At 40.3% G+C, this 25998-nt stretch overlaps 1 protein-coding gene across 9 annotated transcripts in view; it reads left to right on the top strand.

The window, feature by feature from the left end:
• The window catches only part of CADPS (calcium dependent secretion activator), a 380054-nt gene that overhangs the window by 222077 nt on the left and 131979 nt on the right, over positions 1 to 25998 (top strand). For 8 of the 9 annotated variants that reach the window (XM_077821175.1, XM_077821172.1, XM_077821173.1 and 5 more), the window contains exons 9-11: positions 3925 to 3991; positions 17759 to 17867; positions 19476 to 19688. In XM_077821175.1, coding sequence (XP_077677301.1) covers positions 3925 to 3991; positions 17759 to 17867; positions 19476 to 19688 — 389 coding nt within the window. Of the gene's footprint in view, positions 1 to 3924; positions 3992 to 17758; positions 17868 to 19475; positions 19689 to 24051; positions 24064 to 25998 lie in introns of all 9 variants that reach the window. The other variant, XM_077821168.1, reaches the window with a different exon arrangement.

The raw sequence follows: 25998 nt of genomic DNA, 5'->3' as shown, positions 1-25998 counted from the left end.
TCAACATTGGTGAGGCCTCATCTGGAATACTGTGTCCAGTTTTGGGCCCCACACTACAAGAAGGATGTGGAAAAATTGGAGAGAGTCCAGCGGAGGGCCACAAAAATGGTTAGGGGACTGGAACACATGACTTATGAGGAGAGGCTGAGGGAACTGGGATTGTTTAGTCTACAGAAGAGAAGAACAAGGGGGGATTTGATAGCTGCTTTCAACTACCTGAAAGGTGGTTCCAAAGAGGATGGATCTAGACTATTCTCAGTGGTAGCGGAGGACAGGACAAGGAGTAATGATCTCAAGTTGCAGTGGGGGAGATTTAGGTTGGATATCAGGAAAAACTTTTTCAGGAGGAGGGTGGTGAAACACTGGAATGCGTTACCTAGGGCGGTGGTGGAATCTCCTTCCTTAGAAGTTTTTAAGGTCAGGCTTGACAAAGCCCTGGCTGGGATGATTTAATTGGGGATCGGTCCTACTTTGAGCAGGGGGTTGGACTAGATGACCTCCTGAGGTCCCTTCCAAACCTGATATTCTGTGATTCTATGACACTAGAAAACTACAATAGGGAAAATGTTCTTTGTTGGCAGGGAAATGGGCTAGATGACCTAACTGGCTTCTTCCATCTTTTGGGCCCAGATCTTCCACTCACATTGAAACAGTGGGAGTTGTGTGTTGTTTCTGAGCACAGAAAATGAGCTCTTCCTCTCATGATTCCATAAACCATATGCACTTCAGCCAATCCTGAGCTGGCCAATTCAATAAACTCATTTAACAAAGAAGAATAATTCCTCGTCCTTTACTTTCTCAGATAGGCAGATAAGCACATTCCCCATACTACCAGATTATAAACCAGATCAGCTCTAGGAGGATATAACGAGATGTTTATTTCTATAGCTACAAAAATTATTTATTTTCATAAAGTTTTGCATCATAATTGATAGATGGATCAAACCACTCATCCTTTTTCCTTTGTCTTCCTCTACCTTGTTTGTCTGTCAGTAGTGAGGTCAGAATCCCTAGCCACATTTGGAGCATAGTTGGCCATCACAGGATTCCAGAAATTATCTGTAGAGGATATTCTTTCATCAGTCATATTTGTTTGCAGCTTCTGATGGCAACTGGACTGAATAGCTCTGGCTTTGGTCATGCTTTTTTGGTCTAACGTTTGATTTAGAAGGTGTTGATTAAAATTATTTACTTTAAAATATTGGTTCATTGCAATATCTACCCTTGGAGCCTGATCTGGAACCCATTGAAATGAATCAGAACCTTTCCATTGACGTCAGTGGGGATGTGAATCAATCCCTACAGCTTCATTGCAGAGAATCTGTGTTAAAGATGTTAGCTAAATATTGTACAGTTCCATTGGTGTATGTCTGGTTGACCACACTGGAATTACTCTGGATTTATAGTGGCATAACTGAGAGCAGAATCTGGCCAAAGTCTTTATTAGAATGTGCTTCTATTCACCACTCACATCCTGGCATGCCACTTTGTTGTGCAGTACATTTAGGTTGTCAATCAATGATTTGACTGTTCAAATACAGAACAACTAAAAACAGCATGTTGCAGTCCTTGTCAGCACTGAAGTCTTGCAATGTTTCACTGCTGACACTTGTTGACAAAACAGCATTTAATTATGAGAAATCAGTTATATGTTGGGATTTTAACTTTTGATTTTTTTTAATTAGCTGAAACAGGAAATCTCTATGCAGAAGGACCCAGAGTGATTCTCAATCTTAGTGTAGAACCTACACCTTTATACATTACCAGGTGTGAAATCCTGAATCCACTGAAGCCAATGGCAAAGCTCCCTTTGACTTAAAAGGATCCAGGATTTTAGAAGGTTTATTTTACTTGTTTGCATATTAATTTATGTTGAGGTCACAAGTTTGCTAATACTAAATCATAACATTTCTTTTACGGTGCCTAATGAAACAGGGTTACCTGTGGGATGAATTGGCAAAAGCCATTCTACCTTTGCACCTAATGACCTGAATACATCTATATAAGGATATGAGAAACCTCCCATTAAAATCAATGGAAAAGCTCCCATTAACTACAGTACCATTTAGATCAGCATGTATAGATGAAGCAAAAGTAACTCACGGGACTTTTGATTATATTCTTTGAATGCTTTTTGACGCCTGATACTGTTCATTTCAACCACATCTTGATATTAAAATTCTGTTAATTGGCTGGTACGCACTGAAGTCTGAAACTGTGCACATTTTATGTAAGAGTCACAGAGTCAGATCCCAGGTTCCCATTTGAGACGATGACAAAGTTCCCATTGGCTCCAATGGCAGCAGAATTGGGCTCTATGTTTTTGTTCCATAAACCAAGACCCCACTACCCAGGTTAGCATATCATGTAGAATTGTGCGTGTACCACAATGGAAGCCTGTACATTCGCAAAGAGTAAGTGTTCATATGGGGTCGCTTTTGACAGACAGGACTACCAGCATAACAGAAAATTACTATCTATGTATTTATTGGTGCAGAAAAAAGGCAAAGGTGTCAGATATCTTGAGAAAAACATGTTGATACAGTACACCACAGTCCCGTTGAATAAAACCGGTAAACCACACTGGATGATGTCTCTGTGTTTATTATTATTATTATTATTATTATAACGACTACTATTATGTTTGCCAGTGTCTTTATTATGGATTGCAATGGCAGCTACAGCAGGTGCTCCATCACGGAGATTAAGCACAAAATTAGTTTTAAAAGCCCTAATTCTTCCTTTATAGGTGTGATGAATTCACTTCCTTATTAGAGAGAGTTCATTTCATCTGAGTTATGGTAACCAGGTAGATGTCTAGAAATTCGCCTTAAATTTATCAACCAGGTGATTTAGTTGAGTCAGTTTGAATTCTACAGTCCCAGTTTTTGATGTTTTGAGTAACCCTTCTGTTTGACAGCTCCCCTCAACAAAATGGGTTTGTAAAGGCTAGAAAGTAATGTTAAGGTGTTTCCAAGATCTTCCACTGCAAATATCATCTGTTCCCACTTGGCTGTACAGTAGCTGTTCTGTAAAGTTAAAGGACCCCTATAGTCAATAACTCCAAAAATGTCCTTTTCTAATTCACACGGCCAACTTCTTTGAGTTGTACAGCTTTTATAGCAGATCAGATCACTTATGCTCCTTACACTCATCCTTACTATTTATTTTTTTCTTTCAAAGAACAAAAAAACAAAAAAGGGAGAGAAAGTTATGCTGAATAGGTACATTTTGCCTTTTTAAAACGTGGCCATAAAAATAGACAGTAATATGAAATTCTCTGAATAAATCATCCCACAAAGAGCTGATAGTGTGAATCCCTGAAGGTTGGTTTCTGGAATTGCCTGCTTGTGTTAGTTCTGGATCCTATTATGTCATCAATATTCCTCTGAAATTTGATCACAGTGGGCCTGATTCTGCTGTCACTTAAGGCCCAGTCCAATGCTCATTGAAGTCTAGGGAAGGACTTCCATTGTCTCCTACAAATTTTGGATCAAGCCCTTTATCATGTTTAACTCCTGATTTACACCAGAGTAATCAAGAGGCGAATCAGCCCCTTCATGTTTGAGAGTTAGCAGATAATGAAATCAAGGCAATTATTGTACATAACACACATTTTCCTGCTTTCATTTTACCAGTTCTCCATTTAAGAGATTTATAGCACATTGGAGATTATGTAAATGTTCCCTGACATTAATAATGAGTCTATAATAGCTTTCTGTGTTGCTATCTTTACAGCTTATTTTGACAGTAGAAATCACAAACGTGTTCTTTGCTAACTGTGCATAGTTTGAGACCCTTGTAATTCTTCCTGGTTTTGTGTTGACTTCCTTGCCGAGCTGTGGAGCAATGACACTAAAAAGCAATAGGAGAATAAGCAGTATGTGTGTACTGAATTCAGCTATTCTGTATTTTTTCCCCTAGATACTTATGGGCCATTGGTAAAAACGTTTGGAAGAGATGGAAGAAAAGGTTCTTTGTGCTGGTCCAGGTAACATTTCAGCTAAAAATTAGTGTTAAATTTAAGACTGTTCAGTAGATTTAAGTTTGTTTTCATAATAATTTTAATTTTAACACTAATTGGTGGTATTGTAAAATCTGTTCTCATAATAATCTGATTTTTTTATAAAACATTTTCTAAAGTATCATTTGGGTGGCAGTGGGGTTCTCGACTTTCTCATAGAACAAAAGTTCTGAAGGAAAATAGCCTCTTGAGGACACATCAGCTCGCAACCTCCAAATCCAATTCCATAGCATTCCTGCAGCTACCGTGGTGTTTGGTAACATGAGGAAGTAATATTAGGACAGGGTTACTGAGATAAGCGGAAATAAATTCACTCTACTGTGATCTGTGCTATTGGGTGAAGATTCTCCATTTTGTACCTGTGGAATGAAATTCTGGCTCCTCTGAAGTCAATGGAAACTTTACCATTGTCAATCATAGGGCTCGTATTTTACCCAGATGTTTATCTCCTCTCCCTGCTTTTAAGCCATCATCGTGATCAGTACTGAACATCCTCTCATTCAGCCCTTACTGGTCACTGTGCAATGTCTTTCTTTCTTCCTATACTTTTTTTTTTTTTTACCCCTCCACTTTTAGTGTCATCTCTAAGTTCAATCATGGTTGAGTTTGGTTCAAAGAAACCAAAAAAGCAAAAACAAACCAGGCAGAAAGCAGGTGCCAACCTGCAGAGACTTGTTTGGGTTTTTTGTTAAGTGAGTTGGTCCAAAAAGTCCCCTGTAAACTCTAGAAGAGTCTTGGTCTGGGCAACAGCTGGGTAGGAAGGGTGTCTGCTTGGAGTGTTCGATCCTTCACCATTGTCAGAGAAGCAGTTCCACTGACCATCTGGAAATGTTGTATAAAGTAGCAGTGGTCTGTCAGTCACAGCTTCAGGACTCTATCAACTCTGGCTAGACAAAGCAGCTGGAAACCTAGCATATCCAGCTCCACTGACAATTCCCCCAGTGGAGTGGACATGTCTAAGAAAAATGAAGTGTGGGCCAGGGTGGATTTGGGATGTAGCCATGCCCATATGTTGCCTCTGGAGCTGTTGTCAGGTGTAAGTTAGAACAGCCCTGAAGTGAACCACTAAGGTAGAAAAAAGCCATCATGGGCCATGGTCCTGTGCTGAGAACAGGTTGGCCAGACCAGAGAATCCAGGCCAGAGAGAGAGAGAGAATGTAAGGCCTGATTCTGATTTCATTTACCCCAGTGCAGATCAGGAGTAATCAAGTTAATGGGTGTAATCTTGCTCCCATTGAAGTCAGTGGCAAACTTTCAGTAGGGTTAGGATTTCACTCCATGTGTGGAACTGGTGGATTTGATTCTCATTTTGCACAAAATTTCAAATTTCAGTCTGAATTCCACTGCCTCTGCCGTTTGACTTAATACTCTTGTACTTTTTAAGGCGGGGACAAAAATGGATTACAACTTCCATGTCCTGCCGCTCACTCTTTATGTGTATAAATCTTAATTTAAAAAGAGGTCATTCTGCTTTGGTGCTAGTCAATGTTTTCATTATTAACTCTGATAATGGAATGAAGAGTATGCTCATAAAATTTGCGGACTACACCAAGCTGGGCGGGGTTGCAAGCACTTTGGTGGGAAAGAGTAGAATTCAAAATGACCTTAACAAAACTGGAGAAATGTCCTGAATTCAACAAGATTAAATTCAGTAAAGATAAAAGGGAAAAGTACTTCGCTTAAGAAGGAAAAATCCAATGCACAACTACACAATGATAAATAACTGGATGGGTGGCATTATGGCTGAAAAGGATCTGGGGGTTGTAGTGGATCAAAAATTGAATCTGAGTCAACACTGATGCAGTGGCCAATATAATTCTGGGATGTGTTAACAGGAGTGTCATGTGTAAGACACGGGTGCTGAAAGTCCTGCTCTACTCAGCACTGATGAGGCTTCAGCTGGAGTACAGTGTCCAGTTCTGGGCCCACACTTTAGGAACAATGTGGGCATATTGGAGAGAGTCCAGGGGAGAGCAACAAAAACAATAAAAGGTTTAGAAAACCGGACCTCTGAGGAAAGGTTAAAAAACTGGACATGTTTAGTCTTAAGAAAAGAAGGAAGAACCTGATAAGTCTTCAAATATGTTAACGGCTGTTATGAAGAGGACAGTGATCAGTTGTTCTCCATGTCAGCTGAAGGTAAGACCAGAAGTAGTGGGCTCAATGTACAGCAAGGGAGATTTAGGAAACACTTTCTAATTCTAAGGTTAGTGGAACAGGCTTCTGAGGGAGGTTGTGGCATCCCCGTCACTGGAGGTTTTAAGAACAAGTTGGGCAAACACCTGCTTCTGCCTCAGTACAAAGGGCTGGACTTGATGCCATCTTGAGACCCCATCCAGCCCTGCATTGCTGTGATTCTATGGCACATTGTTAAAAATGCCAGTTTACACAAAAATGCCAGCTAGCAGAACTGCAGCAGCGTTAAACCAGCAGAGAGAGGATTGCTTAGCATTGTCACTGTAGACAAAGCCACACTGGTTTCGATGGTAATTGGGAGCCCTTGGTATCTTGCAGGAAGTACTCAGTAGGTCACAGGGCTGGGCTCTCAGAAATTAAAGCTTAAACTGTTTCAGGCTTAATTGCTGATAAAGGAAACTACTATGTCAAGGCATTTGGGGAGAGAACAAAGCATTCGTAATGACTCTTTATGTGCAGAAGACACAGAAACATATGCATAGCTAATATGATGGTAAATATTTTAGGGTGCTGTTTTCTATATTATATTATATCTGAATTAACAACCGTATGGCAATATAATTGACAGTGAAGCAATTGGATTTTCCTTTAGCACTGAATTATACTTATCAATTCAAACTTTGTCTCTTCTTTTCTTGTGCACTGGAATTCTCCAAACTAAACGCCTTACTCAGAGAGGTAGCTCTTAGTCCAGGGACTCTCTCTCCTTCCTTGCAAGCTCCTCTGGGCAGTTGCCTTTGACACTGCTTGGAAAGCAAGGTCTGGGCATTATTAGAAATAAATAAATTAAGAATAATTGTGGGTAAGCATTTGCAGGGTTGGACCCTAATCTCCTCATCTAATGAGAAAACCCAATCCCATTTGTCTCACACTGAGTCCTTATTCTGATCCTTTCTACCTCATTATAATTATTTGTATGATTTTTGGATTTTGTGTATTCCTTAGCATGAATTTCACTACTAATCACATATGCGGGCATCCCATATGTGAGAGCATGACTTAAACACATGAAGCCAGGCCACCTTTTCTAATGTTACTAGGTCTTTATTCTTCAAATGGCATGAGTAAGATCATAATTTGGCCTAGTGGGACAGTTCGCTTGAGTAAGGCAAGCAGGATTTAGCCGCTGAGAAAATGGCACTTCTGTAGTCAGTCTCAGAAATTCCCGCTGCCGTAACAACTGCTCTGTTATGTCACTTTGTTAATGTGAAATGTTCTGCTGTATGTCAAATATAAACAACAAATGCACACTGCCCTGTCCCTTAGGTGTAGCTCAGGCCCATTGAACTTGTCATCAGGCAATACAGATAGAATAAAATATTTTGATCTCCGTAAGTTTGTCATTTGCTTTTCATGGGATGCTAAGGATGGCTGCTGGTATTAACACTGATTGGAAGCAAAGGCACTGGTTGGTGCCTGTAATTCACTGGATTCTGCTAAATGTACTGAGCGTGATAATGGTTAATTATATAGAGAATGAAGGATGGGGAGCGGGGACTCATGAGGCTAGACACCTGTTGTGGGGTTCTGCAGAGTCTCCAGAAACATTCAAAACATACCTGTGTCTTTTGATGCAACATCTAGTTAGGATGGGTCTTATGTACCATATATATTGTTGGGCGAGAGGGAGAGGTGTCCTTGACCTGTCTTCCCTTCTGCTGGTTATATTTAGCCATGTGGGGAGGATTAGACTTCATATCTGAGTTTATATGTGTGGGTTGTAATTTTAATGTTTCTCAAGGACTCCAAGAGAAGGATAGGGGATCTTTTAAGCAGTGGTCCTGCCATTGGATCAGCATGGGTGCAAGGAGCTGCCTATATGGCTACAACTGCAATGCCCAATTGTGGCATTTTTTAATTTTATATAAATCCGAACGAATCAATAAAAATGGTTGCCTTCTATTATTCTGTCCTCTCCCTTTCCTTCCCCCCCCCCCCCACTTTGCTCCTTCTTTTGCTTCTCCTCTCCCCTCCTTTCACATCCAGTGTATGCTGCCAGTGCAGCTTCAGCCCCACCATAAGTAATTTTTACTATGGGTTCTGAGAGCAGTTAGGCTATTTCCCTCTCCATTTGGAGGGGAGAGCAAATCACAGGCATGATGTCACAGGAGAAATTCGCAGGGGTGGCATTACTGCCACGTATTAGCCCTTTGTTCAGCAGGTGGTCGGGTGTTTCATGGATTGCAGGTATTTATTAGAGTGCTTGATGCGTATCTGGTATGTTTCATATGGGATAAAAAGTGGCTGCCATTCAGCAGAATGGCATATTGCACAGGAAGTCAGACGGAGATGCTTTCCAGGAGGCAAGTCTACTTTCAGTTGTCTTCAGGGTGAAAGTGCAGTTATGATATTACTCACATTTAAAAATGTGAGAGGAGAGTAATAATTCATTTATAGTTCGGCTAAAACAATCATTTCCATTTTTTGCTGGGGCTCTCTGCGTATAAGTGCTCAGATATTTCAGTGATGAGGGCTATGAAAGTACCTAAATGGATGGATAGATCAATGATTAGCTGGTGTGTAGAGGAGAAAGAGTTCCTGTGCTCAGTTTCTATGCTTTGTGTATTGTCCTCTCTAATATACACGCCCCTTCAGTGTGCAGGTGTGTGTCACTGGCTCTGCTAACACACCTCCATGTATTAGAGGACAGGATTGAAGCCAATAGATACAATTTTCTCTTGAGTGTGTCGCCCACCCCCCCTTCTAGCACGTGCCACCCTTTCAGATGAGCAGCAGAAGAGCAGAATACTGATTAGATGTAAATTACATGGCAGAGACTCGTTACTTGCCTCATTTTAAATTCCAAGATATGCAGTGCGAAAGTGATGGCAGAATATGGCCCTAAGGTTGGATGGAAACAACCTCGCAAGTGAGGAAACTGCTTGGTAAAGTCAATTCTAATGCCAGTGGCTGTGGTAAGCAATGAAAGCTTTTAGATCAAAGCTTTTTTACCATGGCTGGTTGAAAAAGGTAGTGCGCATTCATCCTAGTGTATATGAGACCATCACTCTCTCTATAAATGTCTCCTAACTGGCTGCTTCAGCTAAATGTACTCAGCATGCGAATTTCAACCAGCTGGCTGCTGTGGTCCTTGAGAGGCAATATAAAATGCTTAGAGCATGCAGAGCTGGAATTCGTGTATAGCATACAGTAATGCACTGCAGGACATAGTGAAATGAACAGGAGTTAATACTCACGTTGGTTTTGTTGGCTACAACAGAAAATTCACAATTGATTGTAATTCGTGAGGATAAGAGAATTAATTCCTTTGAAATTTCAGACTGAATCTATTTTTGTCATGTTTCAGAGTAGCAGCCATGTTAGTCTGTATGCGCAAAAAGAACAGGAGGACTTGTGGCACCTTAGAGACTAACCAATTTATTTGAGCATGAGCTTTCGTGAGCTACAGCTGACTTATTTGTTAGTCTCTAAGGTGCCACAAATACGTCTTTTATTTTTGTCATGTCATCTTCGCGATAACCCCATTTTGATTCTCTGGCAGCATGTGGGAAGTAACACTTTACAGTACCTGGATGACATGTCTGCCGTGTAGCTTGAAGCCATTTTCAACTGATTGTGCCTGATGACGTTTGTAGAACATTTTGGAACCAGATCAACTTGCTGTAGATTAAAAACAGTTGCAGTATCTGTGCCTGGATCTATAGTTCTAGTGACAGACTCCCTACACTCACTATAATTTAGACTAACAGTGACAGCTCCTGCTTTCAGCAAAACTCAGTTGATTCTGGGTAAGATAAGATGAAATAAGCATTTGGCCATTCCCAATAACTAATAGTACTTAAAAATAATCCCATAAAAACAGAATACTTTAAACAGACATCCTGGCTCATCACGGTAGAATTCTGACGGTAAGGGTCCAAGTACGCAACTCTTACTTGTGTAGATTGGTGTGAGTGGCACTACGTGCATAGATTTCCTGGATCCAGATCTGCCCTTGGGAACACACTCTCACAACTCCTATGAAAAAGTTAATGTGCTTGTTATGTGTGGTAGGTAGGATTGCTACCTTTAAACATTTAGGAATTGAATGTAAAGAGTAATTTATTGATATCTGACATTTTGTTCTGGTCTGTAGTGTTTTTTAGGTTAAGATAGAGTGCCCATTATGTTAATTTATGTCAGTAAAGTGCTTGGAAGTCAATATAGCTATCTGGAACCAGAGGACTAAAATCTTCTGTCACTGTAGAAAACTGTACTGCAGCCAGAAGTATTTTAGTACGGTTTCTGTCCGCTTGGAAGAAAATATTTGTTGTTAGTATAGAAATGGTCCATTTAGGAATTCCTCATTGTCCCTTCAGTAGTGAGGAACCGGAATGAAACTGAATAAGCTGTGTTGTACTCAAAGTGAGGTACAGAAATGAACAGGTATGTACAAAGTTCTAGGAAAAGTGGTGTCAGACAGAAATTAAAAACAGTACTCATGAATATACATGCGTCCCATTTATTAATTATTAAAACAATACACCTGGTGAAGGAATACAGTGAAACAAATAAGTAAAATCTAATTTGCCAATCTAAAATCATTGACCCTTGTCATTTCTCTCCTGTTTTCTCTGTTTTCCCTTTTCTTGTTCTTTGTCCCTTTTTTCTCTCTCACCTTTTGTTCTTCTTCTTTTCTTACCTGCTTCTTACTAAAAGGAATATTCCTCTCCATGTTGTGTCTCCCTCTCATCCCCCATCCCTGTCTGTTCTTTTTCTCTTCTCCCCTCTTGTACCTCTCAACTTTGGTTCTGTGTGAACCTTGGAGGCTGTCAAGTGAATCTTCTGTGTTAGTCATTCCTCTTGGCAGCCCACTCACAAACCTCCATGCAGAGTAGACCACTGGTAAGCTCGGAGAGGTTAGAGGCTGATGTAGACAAGGTGCAATCTCCATCCAATTCTGCAGTGCAATCCAATGGAGAAGACATCTGTGGCTACACAGGAGACAATGAGGATTCTCTTCCCTCACCCAGACACCCCAAAAAAAAAAGCTGCATCCAGACATCCCCGTGGGTTTAAAAATAGTAACCCCCATTTCCATTCCTGCAGATGGCCCAGTCTGACCCTCTGAAATGAACCTTGAATATAAATCTCCCAGTAAGCTAGTTTTTAAAGAATCATTCTTAGACTGTGTGTGATGATCCCATCCCTCATGGAATAGAAAGATTCACAGTTTATCGCTAGATGTGGTGTCAGCTTGTTTCTGAACCCAGGGGTAAATACTTTAGGGCCAGCACTTGTGCATAGACAGATCCTTTTGTGGCAATCCTTCGTCTCATCTACCTGAGCTGTTTTAAATGTGAATATTCTGTACTGCTCCTGCACATTTAATAATTTTACTGAATAGCATTGACAGCATATTACTGTCTCATCTGATACCAGTGAGACCTTGACATGCCATCTTCCAGGAACCTTAAAATAAGAGTGACTAGTGTATTCATACTGAGTTTGGCCTCGTTGGGAGCTTTATGGAAGTTCCATGATTATATTCTTACAAGCCTATTCTCCTCCCCGTGGCATTAGAGAGGATTTCTGCAGTAACTCCCAGGAGACTTATGGAAGAGAGCAAACCAACCCTGCATCTACACACAGGCGTTGCACTGGTTTAACTAAGGTGGGATACTGCACTAATTAAGCTTAAACCTTTTTGACTTTGAGTGTAGACACTCTTATGCTGGTTTGAACAAGGCTTACATATGTGTAGCTTATATCTGTTAAATAATACAATGGGGCAGGCTACACCAATATAAGCTCGGTTTAAACCCATGGAAGAGTGTCCACACACAAAGCTGAAGTGGTTTAAGTTTGCTTGGTACAACATCACACCTTTACCTAAACCAACATAACTTTCTGTGTGGAGCAGATCTTGGTGAGATTTCATGAAAATGCATTTACTTGCAATACAGTATAACTTTATTACACAGTTCTACATTAGGCTGTCCTCTGACCTCTCTACTTCTGAGTATTGTCCTGCCTTTAAAAGCGCTTTATAGTTCCGGTGCTACTTAAAGGTATATCTGCACTGCATTTGGAGAGGTGATTGCATGTAGACATGTGCCCAAGCTAGCTTTACTCTCGTCGATGCAGTACCAGTAGCCGTGAAAGCACAGCAGCATGGGCCTTAGCGCGGGCTGCACAAGACCACCCAGGATCCTGGGTACTTGGGCAGCTAGCCTGTGCTGGAGTCCACAATGCTTCACAACTGTTGGTGCTCCCTCTCGCTAGATTAAACCTCGCTTGGGTGTGTCTGTGCCCTGCTGCAATCACGCCTCCAACTGCTCCGTAGACAAGCTTTAGGTCTCTGACCTCGTCTCTTTTTATGGTGTCGCTCCTCTTGTTCCCTGTGTTCTCTGTCAACACTTTTACTTAGACAGCCTCTCCATTACTGTACACCAGGAAACATCCATCAGCTCCCCCAAAGTGACTTTTTAAAACTACTTATTCCATGAAGCTTTCCAGTCATTCTGTTTGTTTTTACTGTGCCTTGTACTTACTCATGCGTTTAGACAGTAAACTTTTCAAGGGAGGGACTTATTTCTAGGGAGGTGGTGGAATCTCCTTCCTTAGAAGTGCCTAGGGAGGTGGTGGAATCTCCTTCCTTAGAAGTTTTTAAGGTCAGGCTTGACAAAGCCCTGGCTGGGATGATTTAATTGGGGATGGGTCCTGCTTTTGAGCAGGGGGTTGGACTAGATGACCTCCTGAGGTCCCTTTCAACCCTGATATTCTATGATTCTATGATTCTTGGCACCCTTCGTCTATTGCATAGCCCTTTATTCACTTACAGTGCTATATAAATCATATTTTAAACTTGTCCAGAGGACAGTGGCTTTTGGACACTTCTGTTTTCATTTGACTCATCTTACTTTTCCTGCCATATGACATGTAACCTCTCTCTGATGTAAATTAACCCTATGGTAAGTGCTCAAAAACCTGTTATACCACCAATATAAACCATTCGCTACGTTAAAAATAAAAAAAAACAAAAAGGAGATGAGTGAAAACCTGTAGACTAAGATTTGGGCTTGAATTTTAAAAATATCTCTCTCAATTACAGTACCATAACATGGAAAAATATTTTTTTGGTTATGTCAGGCTGAGAAAAGCAAGGTTATTGGAGTTCAAAGGTAATAAAAAAAACCCTTAATCTTACCAAAATTTCTTGTTAGAGCTCCGTCTGTGGTTCGGAACATTCTACTTATCAAGAATAGAGATCATGAAGTATTAAAACATGTAATTTCACTGTTGTTACAAGAAATTTTACCTTGAATCAGTAGAATGGGAGGGGTGATATTATTTATATAATATTGTAAAATTAGAAATACTGACTAAAGTGTGTATATGTGTGTGTGTATATAGTTGATTTGGCTAGTTTCTTACTGGGAATGAAGAATAGTTTCTGTGTCCAAGAACTCTGAGATGCAATATATGTTTAGTAAAGAGATCCTGAAAATCAGCACCCACTTTCTGGGTTAGAGAAGTTTCAGAGTAACAGCCGTGTTAGTCTGTATTCACAAAAAGAAAAGGAGTACTTGTGGCACCTTAGAGACTAACCAATTTATTTGAGCATGAGCTTTCATGAGCTACAGCTCACTTCATCGGATGCATACCGTGGAAACTGCAGCAGACATTATATACACACAGAGACCATGAAACAATACCTCCTCCCACCCCACTGTCCTGCTGGTAATAGCTTATCTAAAGTAATCATCAAGTTGGGCCATTTCCAGCACAAATCCAGGTTTTCTCACCCTCCGCCCCCCCACACACAAACTCACTCTCCTGCTGGTGGTAGCCCATCCAAAGTGACCACTCTCTTCACAATGTGTATGATAATCAAGGTGGGCCATTTCCTGCACAAATCCAGGTTCTCTCACTCCCTCACCCCCCTCCAAAAACCACACACACAAACTCACTCTCCTGCTGGTAATAGCTTATCCAAAGTGACCACTCTCCCTACAATGTGCATGATAATCAAGGTGGGCCATTTCCAGCACAAATCCAGGTTTTCTCACCCCCCCACCCCCATACACACACAAACTCATTCTCCTGCTGGTAATAGCTTATCTAAAGTGATTATCAAGTTGGGCCATTTCCAGCACAAATCCAGGTTTTCTCACCCTCCGCCCCCCCCACACACACAAACTCACTCTCCTGCTGGTAATAGCCCATCCAAAGTGACCGCTCTCTTCACAATGTGTATGATAATCAAGGTGGGCCATTTCCTGTACAAATCCAGGTTCTCTCACCCCCTCACCCCCCCTTGAGGTGTGTGTGTGGTTTTTGGAAGGGGGTGAGGGGGTGAGAGAACCTGGATTTGTGCAGGAAATGGCCCACCTTGATTATCATACACATTGTGAAGAGAGTGGTCACTTTGGATGGGCTATTACCAGCAGGAGAGTGAGTTTGTGGGGGGGGGGGGGCGGAGGGTGAGAAAACCTGGATTTGTGCTGGAAATGGCCCAACCTGATGATTACTTTAGATAAGCTATTACCAGCAGGACAGTGGGGTGGGAGGAGGTATTGTTTCATGGTCTCTGTGTGTATATAATGTCTGCTGCAGTTTCCACGGTATGCATCCGATGAAGTGAGCTGTAGCTCACGAAAGCTCATGCTCAAATAAATTGGTTAGTCTCTAAGGTGCCACAAGTCCTCCTTTTCTTTTTGGGTTAGAGAAGATATTCTGTGCTAGAGAAGCGTTGTTGTCTGTTGCTATAACGGCTGCAGGAAATAAACACAAGTTGTATCGCTAGAGGTTGATGTTAGATTAAAATTGAATCACTCCAAATTTAAATTTTTCTTGAGATCCCTAATTTCAGAAGGGAACTACTTGTAGAGTAATACAATTCTCATTATTGTCATGAAGTAATTGGGAGCTGCCAATGGTAAACAATCAGTAATAAATTCAGCAGTGCGTCCAGGAGGTGGCAGCATTCTACCACATGTAAAGTACAACTGATGGAAAAATAAAAGCAAGAGTGCTCTAAATGCTGTGTTTGAACTGATTGAACTGACTGAAAAATAATGAACTGATTGAAAAAAATGAACTGTTGGAAAAATAAATGCAAGAGTGCTCTGAATGCTGTGTTTGTCGGCACTAAGGTTAATTTTAAATGTATTATTGTTTTTACAGCCTTTTTCATTATTGAATAGCTATGAAGGCTGAGTACATAATTTCAATCAAAGTTCATGCCACGTGCTTATGTCTAGTATGAGTCTGAAAACAATATATGTTGATTGTTGCTCAGTATTCTTACTGGTGGTAGTAAGCATTGCACTTAACAGGTCACTAGTATCTGTCTTTTAATCTTATTCCCACAAATGTGGGGGCTTTAGATTTTTATGAACTGTTCCTGAGAATAAGTTGCCATAATGAAAAAAGAAAAGGAGTACTTGTGGCACCTTAGAGACTAACCAATTTATTTGAGCATGAGCTTTCGTGAACTACAGCTCACTTCATCGGATGCATACCGTGGAAACTGCAGCAGACATTATATACACACAGAGACCATGAAACAATACCTCCTCCCGCCCCACTGTCCTGCTGGTAATAGCTTATCTAAAGTGATCATCAGGGTGGGCCATTTCCAGCACAAATCCAGGTTTTCTCACCCTCGCCCCCCCCCCCCCCACACACACACACAAACTCACTCTCCTGCTGGTAACAGCCCATCCAGAGTGACCACTCTCTTCACAATGTGTATGATAATCAAGGTGGGCCATTTCCTGCACAAATCCAGGTTCTCTCACCCCCCTCCAAAAACCACACACACAAACTCACTCTGCTGCTGGTAATAGCCCATCCAAAGTGACCACTCTCCCTACAATGTGCATGATAATCAAGGTGGGCCATTTTCAGCACAAATCCAGGTTTTCTCACCCCCCCCCCACCCCCATACACACACAAACTCACTCTCCTGCTGGTAATAGCTCATCCAAAACTCACTCTCCTGCTGGTAATAGCTCATCCAAATAGCTTTGGATGAGCTATTACCAGCAGGAGAGTGAGTTTGTGTGTGTATGGGGGTGGGGGGTGAGAAAACCTGGATTTGTGCTGGAAATGGCCCACCTTGATTATCATATGGTCACTTTGGATGAGCTATTACCAGCAGGAGAATGAGTTTGTGGGGGGGGTGTGGAGGGTGAGAAAACCTGGATTTGTGCTGGAAATGGCCCAACTTGATGATCACTTTAGATAAGCTATTACCAGCAGGACAGTGGGGCGGGAGGAGGTATTGTTTCATGGTCTCTGTGTGTATATAATGTCTTCTGCAGTTTCCACGGTGTGCATCCGATGAAGTGAGCTGTAGCTCACGAAAGCTCATGCTCAAATAAATTGGTTAGTCTCTAAGGTGCCACAAGTCCTCCTTTTCTTTTTGCGAATACAGACTAACACGGCTGTTACTCTGAAACTTGCCATAATGAAAAATTCTTATGAGTGCATGACAGTACTTAACACGAACCAGTAGAGGGCAGCAGTGTATCGAGCAGTGATTGAGCAGTGATCTAACCTGCTTGCAAGTAGTTTCATGTCTACAGCTTTAAATAAATCGCATTTTATGAGCGATAGATGCCACAAAAATACATGCTGCATGTATATTTATACTAGAGCAATGTCTCTGTCGTTTGGAGGCAAATCTCTTTGCTGCTTGGCTGCCATGGAGCGTGAACACTTGCACACAGACCATCTTTCAAGGTGTTTCCGCACTTCCAAAAAATGACAAACATGATCCATTAAGATAAGAGTTTTAAAGAACCACATGAAGTCAAAGTTTCATCCAGAAGTCAACAAAATGTCTAAACTCATAAAATTATGTAAGGAATCCAGGCTCTGACACAACCTTAACAAAGTCATTTGCAATAATTTGACAATAAATTTCCCTGTAAGTTCCTAGCCTAAAGCACAGAGAATCCTTTGCTTTCTAACAGTCTTCTTTCAGACATTCCAGATTTTAAAATGCTAAGTACAAGTTGGGTTTTGATGCAGCCTGATGGCCTCCTAAAGGCAATTTGAGAGCTGACAGAGATCCCGGAAGCTGAAAAGGCTTCCATCAAGAACTTGACATTGAATGTATCGTGTCATACAGATGGTAACTCAGAGGAGTGAGAGCTGCCATTTACAGCACCGATGACAACAACTGCAGAGATCAGTGGAATTTTAAGATTGCTTTAATATGACTGGCACCTAGCAATTTAGCTCACATTGTTTGTGACAGGGTGTCACTCTGGCACTTGTCTGAGATGAATGGTAGAGTTTTTAAAGCATGAAACTTCCTCTTTTGGGGAAATAAAAAAACATATGTATCAATGCAGAGAATTAGGAATCAGCTGTAAAAGAATGTGTAAGAAAATGTTTTGCTAAGCATGTTAAAGTCATAGTCTGGCAACGATCAATAAGAAAATAAAATCTCCTTCTTGATCAGTAAATGAGGATATGCCCTGTGCAAAACTCCAGTTATTGAACATCATTTGTAAGCATTTACACTTAGAATCTCCCTGTTGTGGTAGCATGGTGCCATCTTAGCTTTGTGGTTTTCTTCAGGTTAGTCAATACACATTTGCTATGTGCAGTTACCGGGAGAAAAAAGCTGAGCCTCAAGAACTACTGCAACTTGACGGATACACGGTGGACTACACTGACCCACAGCCAGGTATGAGGAAAGGTGACAGGTTTTTGCTAAGAGATGAAGCTTGTCAAATTTATGAAACTGCAAAATATAGCTGCAAAATCAGATCCATATTTTTCTATCTTTGTGACTGGTTGTCTTATACATACGTTTGTGTTTATACTGATCGTTATCTATTCAAAACTTGAAAACCACACAGCCTCTAAGTTGATTTGGGGAAACGGACTGAAGATGAAATATTATCAAATTTCTTTCTTAATGGCACAGAGGCTGGCATTTTCACAGGAACCTAAGTGGGTTAGGTACTCCCAGTGAAACCAGTAGGAACTGAGTTTCTAACTGAGCTAGTCTCCTTTGAAAATCCCAGCCTAAATCTTCAGATTATTCTCCATTAACTGACACACACACACACACATACACCCCTCCTGTGCCAACCAATGTACCTTTTTTCATTATAAAAAAAATACTTACAAGACCAGAGTATCATTTTCACTGATCAGGCTTTTCCAGGGCCTTTCCTGTACCTGTTTGTGTACACAACAGTCCACTTCCTGATCCCTGTTCTCATGTGGAGTAGCACCACACCTTACTGATTTCCGTGGGACTACTTGTCAAGGACAGTGGTACTCAGCATGAGTATCGGGATCTGGTTCTCTGTGATGAGTAGTGGCCCTGCATTCCAATGGGAGCAGACCGGATATGCTACTTTGGGCTGTTGGAAGCTCAGCTGTTCTCCAAAGATGACCAGCTCAGCTTTGTGAAGAACTAGGAAGGACCACACCACTCTAAGCGTGAAATCAGGGCCACAGCAGTGTCAGTAAAACTCCCATTGGATTAAATGGGTCTGGGATTGTCCAGATCGAGATTACTGAAGACAGAGGACTGCATGTATTCGTCCCTCCTAAATGGGCTTCAGCAAGTAGCCAGAAAATAGATGCCAAGGGTCTGATTCTGTTACTCCAGGTTTACACTGTTGTAACTGAGGTCAGAACCTGGCCCCAAATTAGGGAGCGAGAAAGAAACAAACATTCACCCCCTGGAAAAGAGAAATGAATGAAGCCCTGTCCCCACCCCGAGTCTCATTTCGAAGATGAGAATTGGTAGTGGGTTCTATTTAAGGGCTCGGCAGTTCACAGGAGTTTTGCTTGAAAAAAGACTACAGCACCTGGCCCAAACAGCTGGGGTCAAGAGAAGGGCTGGTAAATGTTACATATAACTGACTTCTAGCTTCTGTAAAAACAATCTAATGCTCCATTTTAATGTTAAGATCAAACAGTTTGAAAAGTTTCTTAAACCCTTTGACACACATTGTGCTCCCAGGAACACCAATGCAGCTTGTTGACTCTCCAGTCCATCGAGGTCTACTGGAGTAACTGAGCGCATCTGATGCACACACACGGACATAGATATCCAATGTGTCACCTAGGGAGGTGCTGAATTCTCCGTCACTGGCTGTCTTTACATCAAGATTGGATGTTACTTTTTAAAAGGAATGTTTTAGCTCAGTGAGCTGAAAGCAGGAATCATTGGGTGAAATTCTACACCCCGTGTTATGCAGGATGATCTGTTCTGCTGATAAGCTCTGTGAATCTGTGTTACCATGTTAAAATATTTTGTTTTTTCTCCTGCCAGGTTTGGAGGGTGGCAGAACATTTTTCAATGCAGTGAAAGAAGGAGACACAGTGATTTTTGCAAGCGATGATGAACAGGACCGTATCCTGTGGGTCCAAGCCATGTACCGGGCCACCGGCCAGTCCCACAAACCTGTGCCACCGACCCAAGTTCAAAAGCTTAATGCTAAGGGAGGAAATGTGCCCCAGCTAGATGCCCCAATCTCTCAATTTTGTAAGTAAATAAAGTTCTCCTAGACAGCAGAAGTCTCTGATGGAAAGAGTTTCTGCACTGATGTGAATAAATATTCGGTCACAAAATTCCAACTTTTTGAAATATTTTTTTGTGATTTCTAAGCTGCTTTTACATCAGTGAATTCATAACCAGTTAACCTTGTGGTTGACCCACAATCAAACCCAAGAAACAAATTATGTGGGGAAATTGTAAAATGAGTATCTTAAAGTGCAATACTTGATAGAAGAGAGATTCTGGGAGAAACATTTTCAATAGGGCTGAAGCCCAATCTCCTCTTTTACGGGAATGCTTTTCCCATCCATGAGAAGAAAGTCACAGGTCCAGATCAGGAAACTTGATTTGCACCTGAGGTCAGGTACCTAGAGGTGCAAGTGCCCAGATTTACACCTGCAATTAAATTGCACATTCAAAAACATAGGTACAAATTGTGAAGGTGGAAAACACACCCACAAAAGGAGGCTCCCTGTTGAAAACTTAAACTATGGGAAAGCATATGGCATTTTTAATAGGTTGCTTTTACAGATCTAGTAGATGTGAATTTTCATCTTATAACTCTTGATCGTCTGCACACGCTGTGTGTTTGTTCATAGTTTGCTTAATTTTATATTTAGCATGATTCTTTTTGTCTTCTCACTATGGTTTGATTTTAAACTAAACAAAAAATCCATTATTTAAACAATCATAAGAAGCCAACACAAGTCAAAAAAGATGATTGAGGTGGATATTTTTTTGGGAACAGATCTTAGTACTACCTTTCACAGCTCTTAATTGTGGACGTGTATCTCGCTTTAACTTCAACAAGAATTATTCATGTGCTATCAAGAAGAGACTGAAACCATTAGGTAAAATAAGGAAAAGACCATAAATTCCTCAGGAAATTCTTCTAATTAAATCAACTTTACATTTAAAATTGCAGAGCCATTAAAATAGTATCCATAGAACTGTAATTGTTTTGAATATTTTGGCATGATCAAGGAATTTAGAACTATATTTTCCATACATGGTGAAATCTATTTAGGGTTAAGATAATTTGGGCTTTTTTAAAAAAAAATCAGGATTTAATATACTAGTCTCAGGATTTAGAAGAACTATATTTCCAGTCCCCAGAGAATACAGTTGTGGGACATGTAGGATATGTGGGCTATTGGACCTCTTTTACTATGCTTCATATGCTTGCATATTTTGGACTCTTCTCTGCACCGCATAGCTTGTGTCCCCTTACAACATGAATGAGAACATAGCATGGTACACCTTGGTCAATGCATATTAAGTGTTTTCCTTTCTGTGGTCCTGCTCCTGACCTTACAGAATCAAAATTCCCATTGACCTGCGGGGTCATTGACTTAACTAAGGACTGAAGGATTGGACCCTAGAATGGCATGGGACCATGAAAGAGAGTATAGATAACTGGCTAAAAGGAGCATCTTACACGGAGGGAGATTTAACCCACACGGCTAGTGCTTATTCAATAGGTCTGTCCGGGGCATGGTGATCTTGGTGCAATCACAAGGATCATATTTTCACCCACTTGAATTGTTTGTCAAAAGGTTTTTCAAAATCCCGTCCTCCTTGCATCCGTTTGTGGGGCAACACTTAGTTGGTCAGTAGCTATTTTCATAAGTGTCAAGTATCTGCAGCAAGGAAGAGGGATGAAGCAAGGAGCTGAGTGTGGCTCCGTTATGCTAGGGCTGGTTCAGTGCCAGGTCTGGCACATTATAGGGCAGCCCAGAGCTACTAGCTGGTAACATCCTGTAAGGGGCTGCCTGTTAGCATGATCGCTATAGACTGGCAGCACTCCGGACACACCCCTTCTCTTCCCAACGTAACCCTATCCCAGACCTGGCATTAGAGCTGGCGATGGCAGCCGAGGAGTCTTCTGGGGGAGGGAATCTGGCCCATGTCTTTGCAGGTCCCCGTTCTCAGACACATTTATCCTTAACAAATGTACACTAATCAGAGGCATTTGCAGTAGGCCTTTCCCACAACCTTACAGGGACTGAAGACAAAGACTATCAAGTGGTGTAACTAAGAGCCACACTCTGCCCATGGTCAGGGCCCGCATCCTGTCCTGTGTGACCTCAGCATGCACAACCAAGGGGCTGAGTAAGCAGTACTGTACCCACTGTACTTATAGGTAAACTGAGATGGAGAGAGGTTCAGCGATTTGCCTGTGACTGAGTGACAGGGTCAGGAACAGAACACAGGAGTCCTAGCTTCTTCTAACCATTACACAACCCTCCATCAAAGACTTGCGCCGCGCCCCTTTATTCTCCCATGTTCCGTATATTCCTGTATACTATCCATACATAAAGCTGTAGAAACTCCACAAGTCTGAACTTGCACTTTCCTTCTCATTCTTCCACCGAGGCTGGGTTCTCTCCTCTCCCTCCCACCTCAAGAAGCCAGGATCTTAAACCCCTAAATTCATCCTCTGTGATCAAGTAGAGTAAAGAGCCAGCCATGCAGAGCCCTCTGTTCTTCTCAGGTCCTTGGTCCATCCCATCAGCTTAGAACCGGAAGCCTTTGGCCTCTACGCTACCACCAAGACTCGTTAGCAGAATGGTTTCCACACAACTTTTTCTGTTATTGGAGCCCCTTACTGCTAAAGTAGCTAAAAATCTCATCAAGGGGGTCATTCCAAAGTGCAGAGTCCGGAACCCAGACAAACTTCTGCTTTTTTCTTCCATGGTATCTAGATGAACGGCTCCTCCTACACAAGTGACTAGGGGAAAGAGGAAAACATGCCAGAGCCCAGATTCATCCACGCATTTCAGCTGCTCTCTGCTGATGGCAGCAGTAAGGAACTAGGACCAATAGCTTATATTTGTATGCCTGTATATTAATGTATGTTCTGTGGACAGAATACTGCGCTCATTTAAAAGATCATTGGGTAGTAAAATACATGCAGCTTAAGTCATAAAAAAGCAGAAGAGGGTCCTTCATGCACACATGATGTTCATACAGTCAAGTGTTTTGATTATAGATAGAGATCTGGATTAAACCTTTTAAATTCTAACAAATTAAGTATTGCATTTTAAAAGGGGTTTTGATTTGCTGGGGGTGGGTTGTTTTATTTGTTTTGTTGCCTACAGAAAGGTAAGGACTATTGTTAAGCACTGTATTCTTGTGTATTTAACTATATACCTTGCAGATCTTAGTTTTTCTTGCTTATTATAGTGTAAAGGTCTTGGCAAACGAAGCACTTGCAAGAAAGTAAATATTAAAGCCGTTTCTCTATAAGTTGTTTTGTTATTGCTTTCATGGACAGAGTAAGCCGCTTAAAGATGGTAAAACTGTTTTCTGTTATACACACACACACACACACACACACACACACAAATCCAACACTCCAGTCTTGTTATGTAGCTGTCTGTTAAACAGAAACTTGAGAACAACACATTTTGCAGTGGGGAAACTTGGGAGTAATACTGAATTCATTTGGTTCCCACCTAATTTGACTTAGCAAATATAAACTTTATGCATTACTCAACTTGTCTTCTAACTGGCTAGCAACACTTGACTTTGAAATAAACAAACAGCTCTAAGCAAGGGGGGAGTGTATTTTTTGTGCAATTTAAATATTGGAAAAAAATAGATCCTGCTATTCATTAATTTGTGTATGACTCTACAATCCCTTTTATGTGGGTGAAACTGCACCTTTGAGATTGAGAATTTCTGCTTTTTTTATTGTTGTTTTGCTACAATTTAGAAGAATAAAATACACTAACACAAAGCTCTACTTGTTCTCAAATATTTGCATTTATAAGAGAAAAATCCCAAAGCCATGCTTGTTTACTGTTGAAATGATGTACAGTACTGTAGTTAATAATGCTGCCAAGATATATTACACCCTTTGGCAATATATTAAGCTTCATAAAAGTGGTCACTTGTATGGGAGTACCAATCTTTGTCCATTCTATGTCAGTAGTACATTAAACCCCCCAAAAATCATACTCAGCTTTCATTTTTTGAAAAAAATTTCTTTTAAACGTTAAAGATTGGTCAGTAATTGTTTTACATACCACTTGTGATTATACTTCATTTTTAATGTGTGTTATATTTAATGGCTGTTAACCACATCATATACCAAGAGTTGGCTGTTTTGAGATTGTAATTATTTGTTCCAACATACTAAATGGCTAGGTTTATTGAGCTTCATAAGAAATTTTCAGCTGTAAGTGTCGTTGTTCTTTTTGGGGATTTTTTTAAAGTTTTCTTTTTCATTCTTTGCTTGAACCCAAGTACTTTAGCGCTAGGTTAGGGTTCCTGTCTGCTTTCCTGAGCCTTGTTGCTAGTCTTTATGTTATTCTGGTTTGTTCCTTCTTACCCTGCTAACTTCTAGCTGGACTCAAGGGTAAGTGCTTCCCTGTAGCTAGCACAGCTCAGATAATCAGACTAGATTATCTGACATATGCAATGTGCTTATTTTTCACTTAAATCTTTCTCATGTTTAGATTTTGTAGTAAAACTTTCCATGTTATTTTCCTGAATTTAGGTTTGAAATGTAAGTTTCCATACTGAAATTAGGATGCATGTGATGTTTGCATAATTGCCTTCTCTCCCTGGCTTTCACATTGGCATCAAGTGATCCTCTTAGTAAAGCCAATCATTAACATTTCCTATTTTTCATTCCAAGACGTAAATATTAATTAACATCACAATAAATCTGTAAATAATGCCTTTTTTTGTTTCATGGAATTTACATCTAGTTGACTGCTTAATGCCTGAAAACAGATCATTTTGCACTCTATCATTTTTTTCCGTTCCAATTATTAGCATGGTGTACTGCACCAGTAGTGTGGGGGTAACCATGGACACCTCAAAGAATAGAAAGGTAGGGTAGTAAACCTGAAGAGGCCTAACTGAGCAAGACAAGGTGTGCTTCAAAGAAACAAATCTCAAAACAGAAAGACATTCCTTGCACATCCAAGCATGAGTCTTCATGGCTTGACAGTTTCTGATCATGTAAAATCAAGAGTGGGTTATTCTGAAAGCAAACTGTAGCTCTTTGTTTACTCTAGATATTCCCAGACAGGAAAGACAATACACTATGAGTTAAAATAGTTTAGTCACAGTAGGGACTCTTCCTATTCCCAAAAACAAATATACATGAATGTTTAGCATGTGGTCTCAAATGTCATTCTTCTATCAAAGAAATGCTTTTTTAAATATAATAAATTAAGAAAATTGCTATAAGAGCTTTTTAATCCTCTTTTTGTTATTTTCCTATAAAGATACTTATTTAAACAGGAAGATAATAGTTTAAACTTGTGGAATACAAATGTTTTCCTCAGTTATTTGTTCAATCTTAAATAAAATATACACTGTACTAATTCTTTATTCATGTTTAAAATGCTGTTCCTCAAACACATGGTGAGTGCACACTTTACTTAAGAGGGAGTAGAAGCTGTTGGTTATGAGAGCTGGCAAATATGTATCTGGAGTATTCTGAATGCAATTATGAGAAGGAGCAGGTGGTATCTACCCTCCTGAGCATTAAACAATACTCCTTTTTTTTTCTTGCATAAATGTACCCCCAGGTTGCAGGCAGAATTTCTTTACCCCTTCTTACTCCTTTACTGCTTTTTCTTTTCTTTTGTCTTTTAACATTTTTTGGATGTCTGATGAGGATTCTCATCCAACTTTGCCACACAATGTTGACTTGGTAGAAATTAAGGATTTTAACACTTTTTAAAGAAAGAAAGAAAGAATTTGGGTCTGATGTGCTTTAATTGCTTTATTTTTTATATATATATATATATATAAAATTTATTTTATATATATCATGAGAACACTGTGTCTTCTTGTATTGTCAACTTGCAGATGCTACATTGCAGGAATGCAGTATTAAAATATTAATTCACTTCTCACATAACTTGCATGAATTTAAAATAGACTATAAATCACTTTTTTGTGCTTTAAAAAGCACGAGTGACTTATTAAAAACAGCTGAATATTTCCCCATAATTAAATTCAAAATATTTTCAAAAACAGTTAAAAAAAACATATTTTATCCTAGAATTAGCTTTTCTCTAAAATCTAATTTTTACTTATTCTGTGAACCACTTGGTTTTATCACATATTATAAACTGTAATTCGCTTAACTACTGAACCTTGGATAACTTAGATTTCATTTCAAGATGTAGTATAATTAATAATTTACAGTAAAATGCTTTACTCACTATTAAATCTTTAAAATGAAGTTGTAAAATATGTTTTCATATCCAGTAGAGGGAAAAGTAAAACCAAGTAAGAAAAAGTGTGACAGAATATTCTCATTTAAAACAGC

Source organism: Eretmochelys imbricata, chromosome 7 (genome assembly GCF_965152235.1).
Source record: "Eretmochelys imbricata isolate rEreImb1 chromosome 7, rEreImb1.hap1, whole genome shotgun sequence".
Lineage (NCBI taxonomy): Eukaryota > Metazoa > Chordata > Testudines > Cheloniidae > Eretmochelys > Eretmochelys imbricata.
Note: the sequence above shows the minus strand (reverse complement) of the source record. Positions and strands in the feature narration are given on the sequence as shown.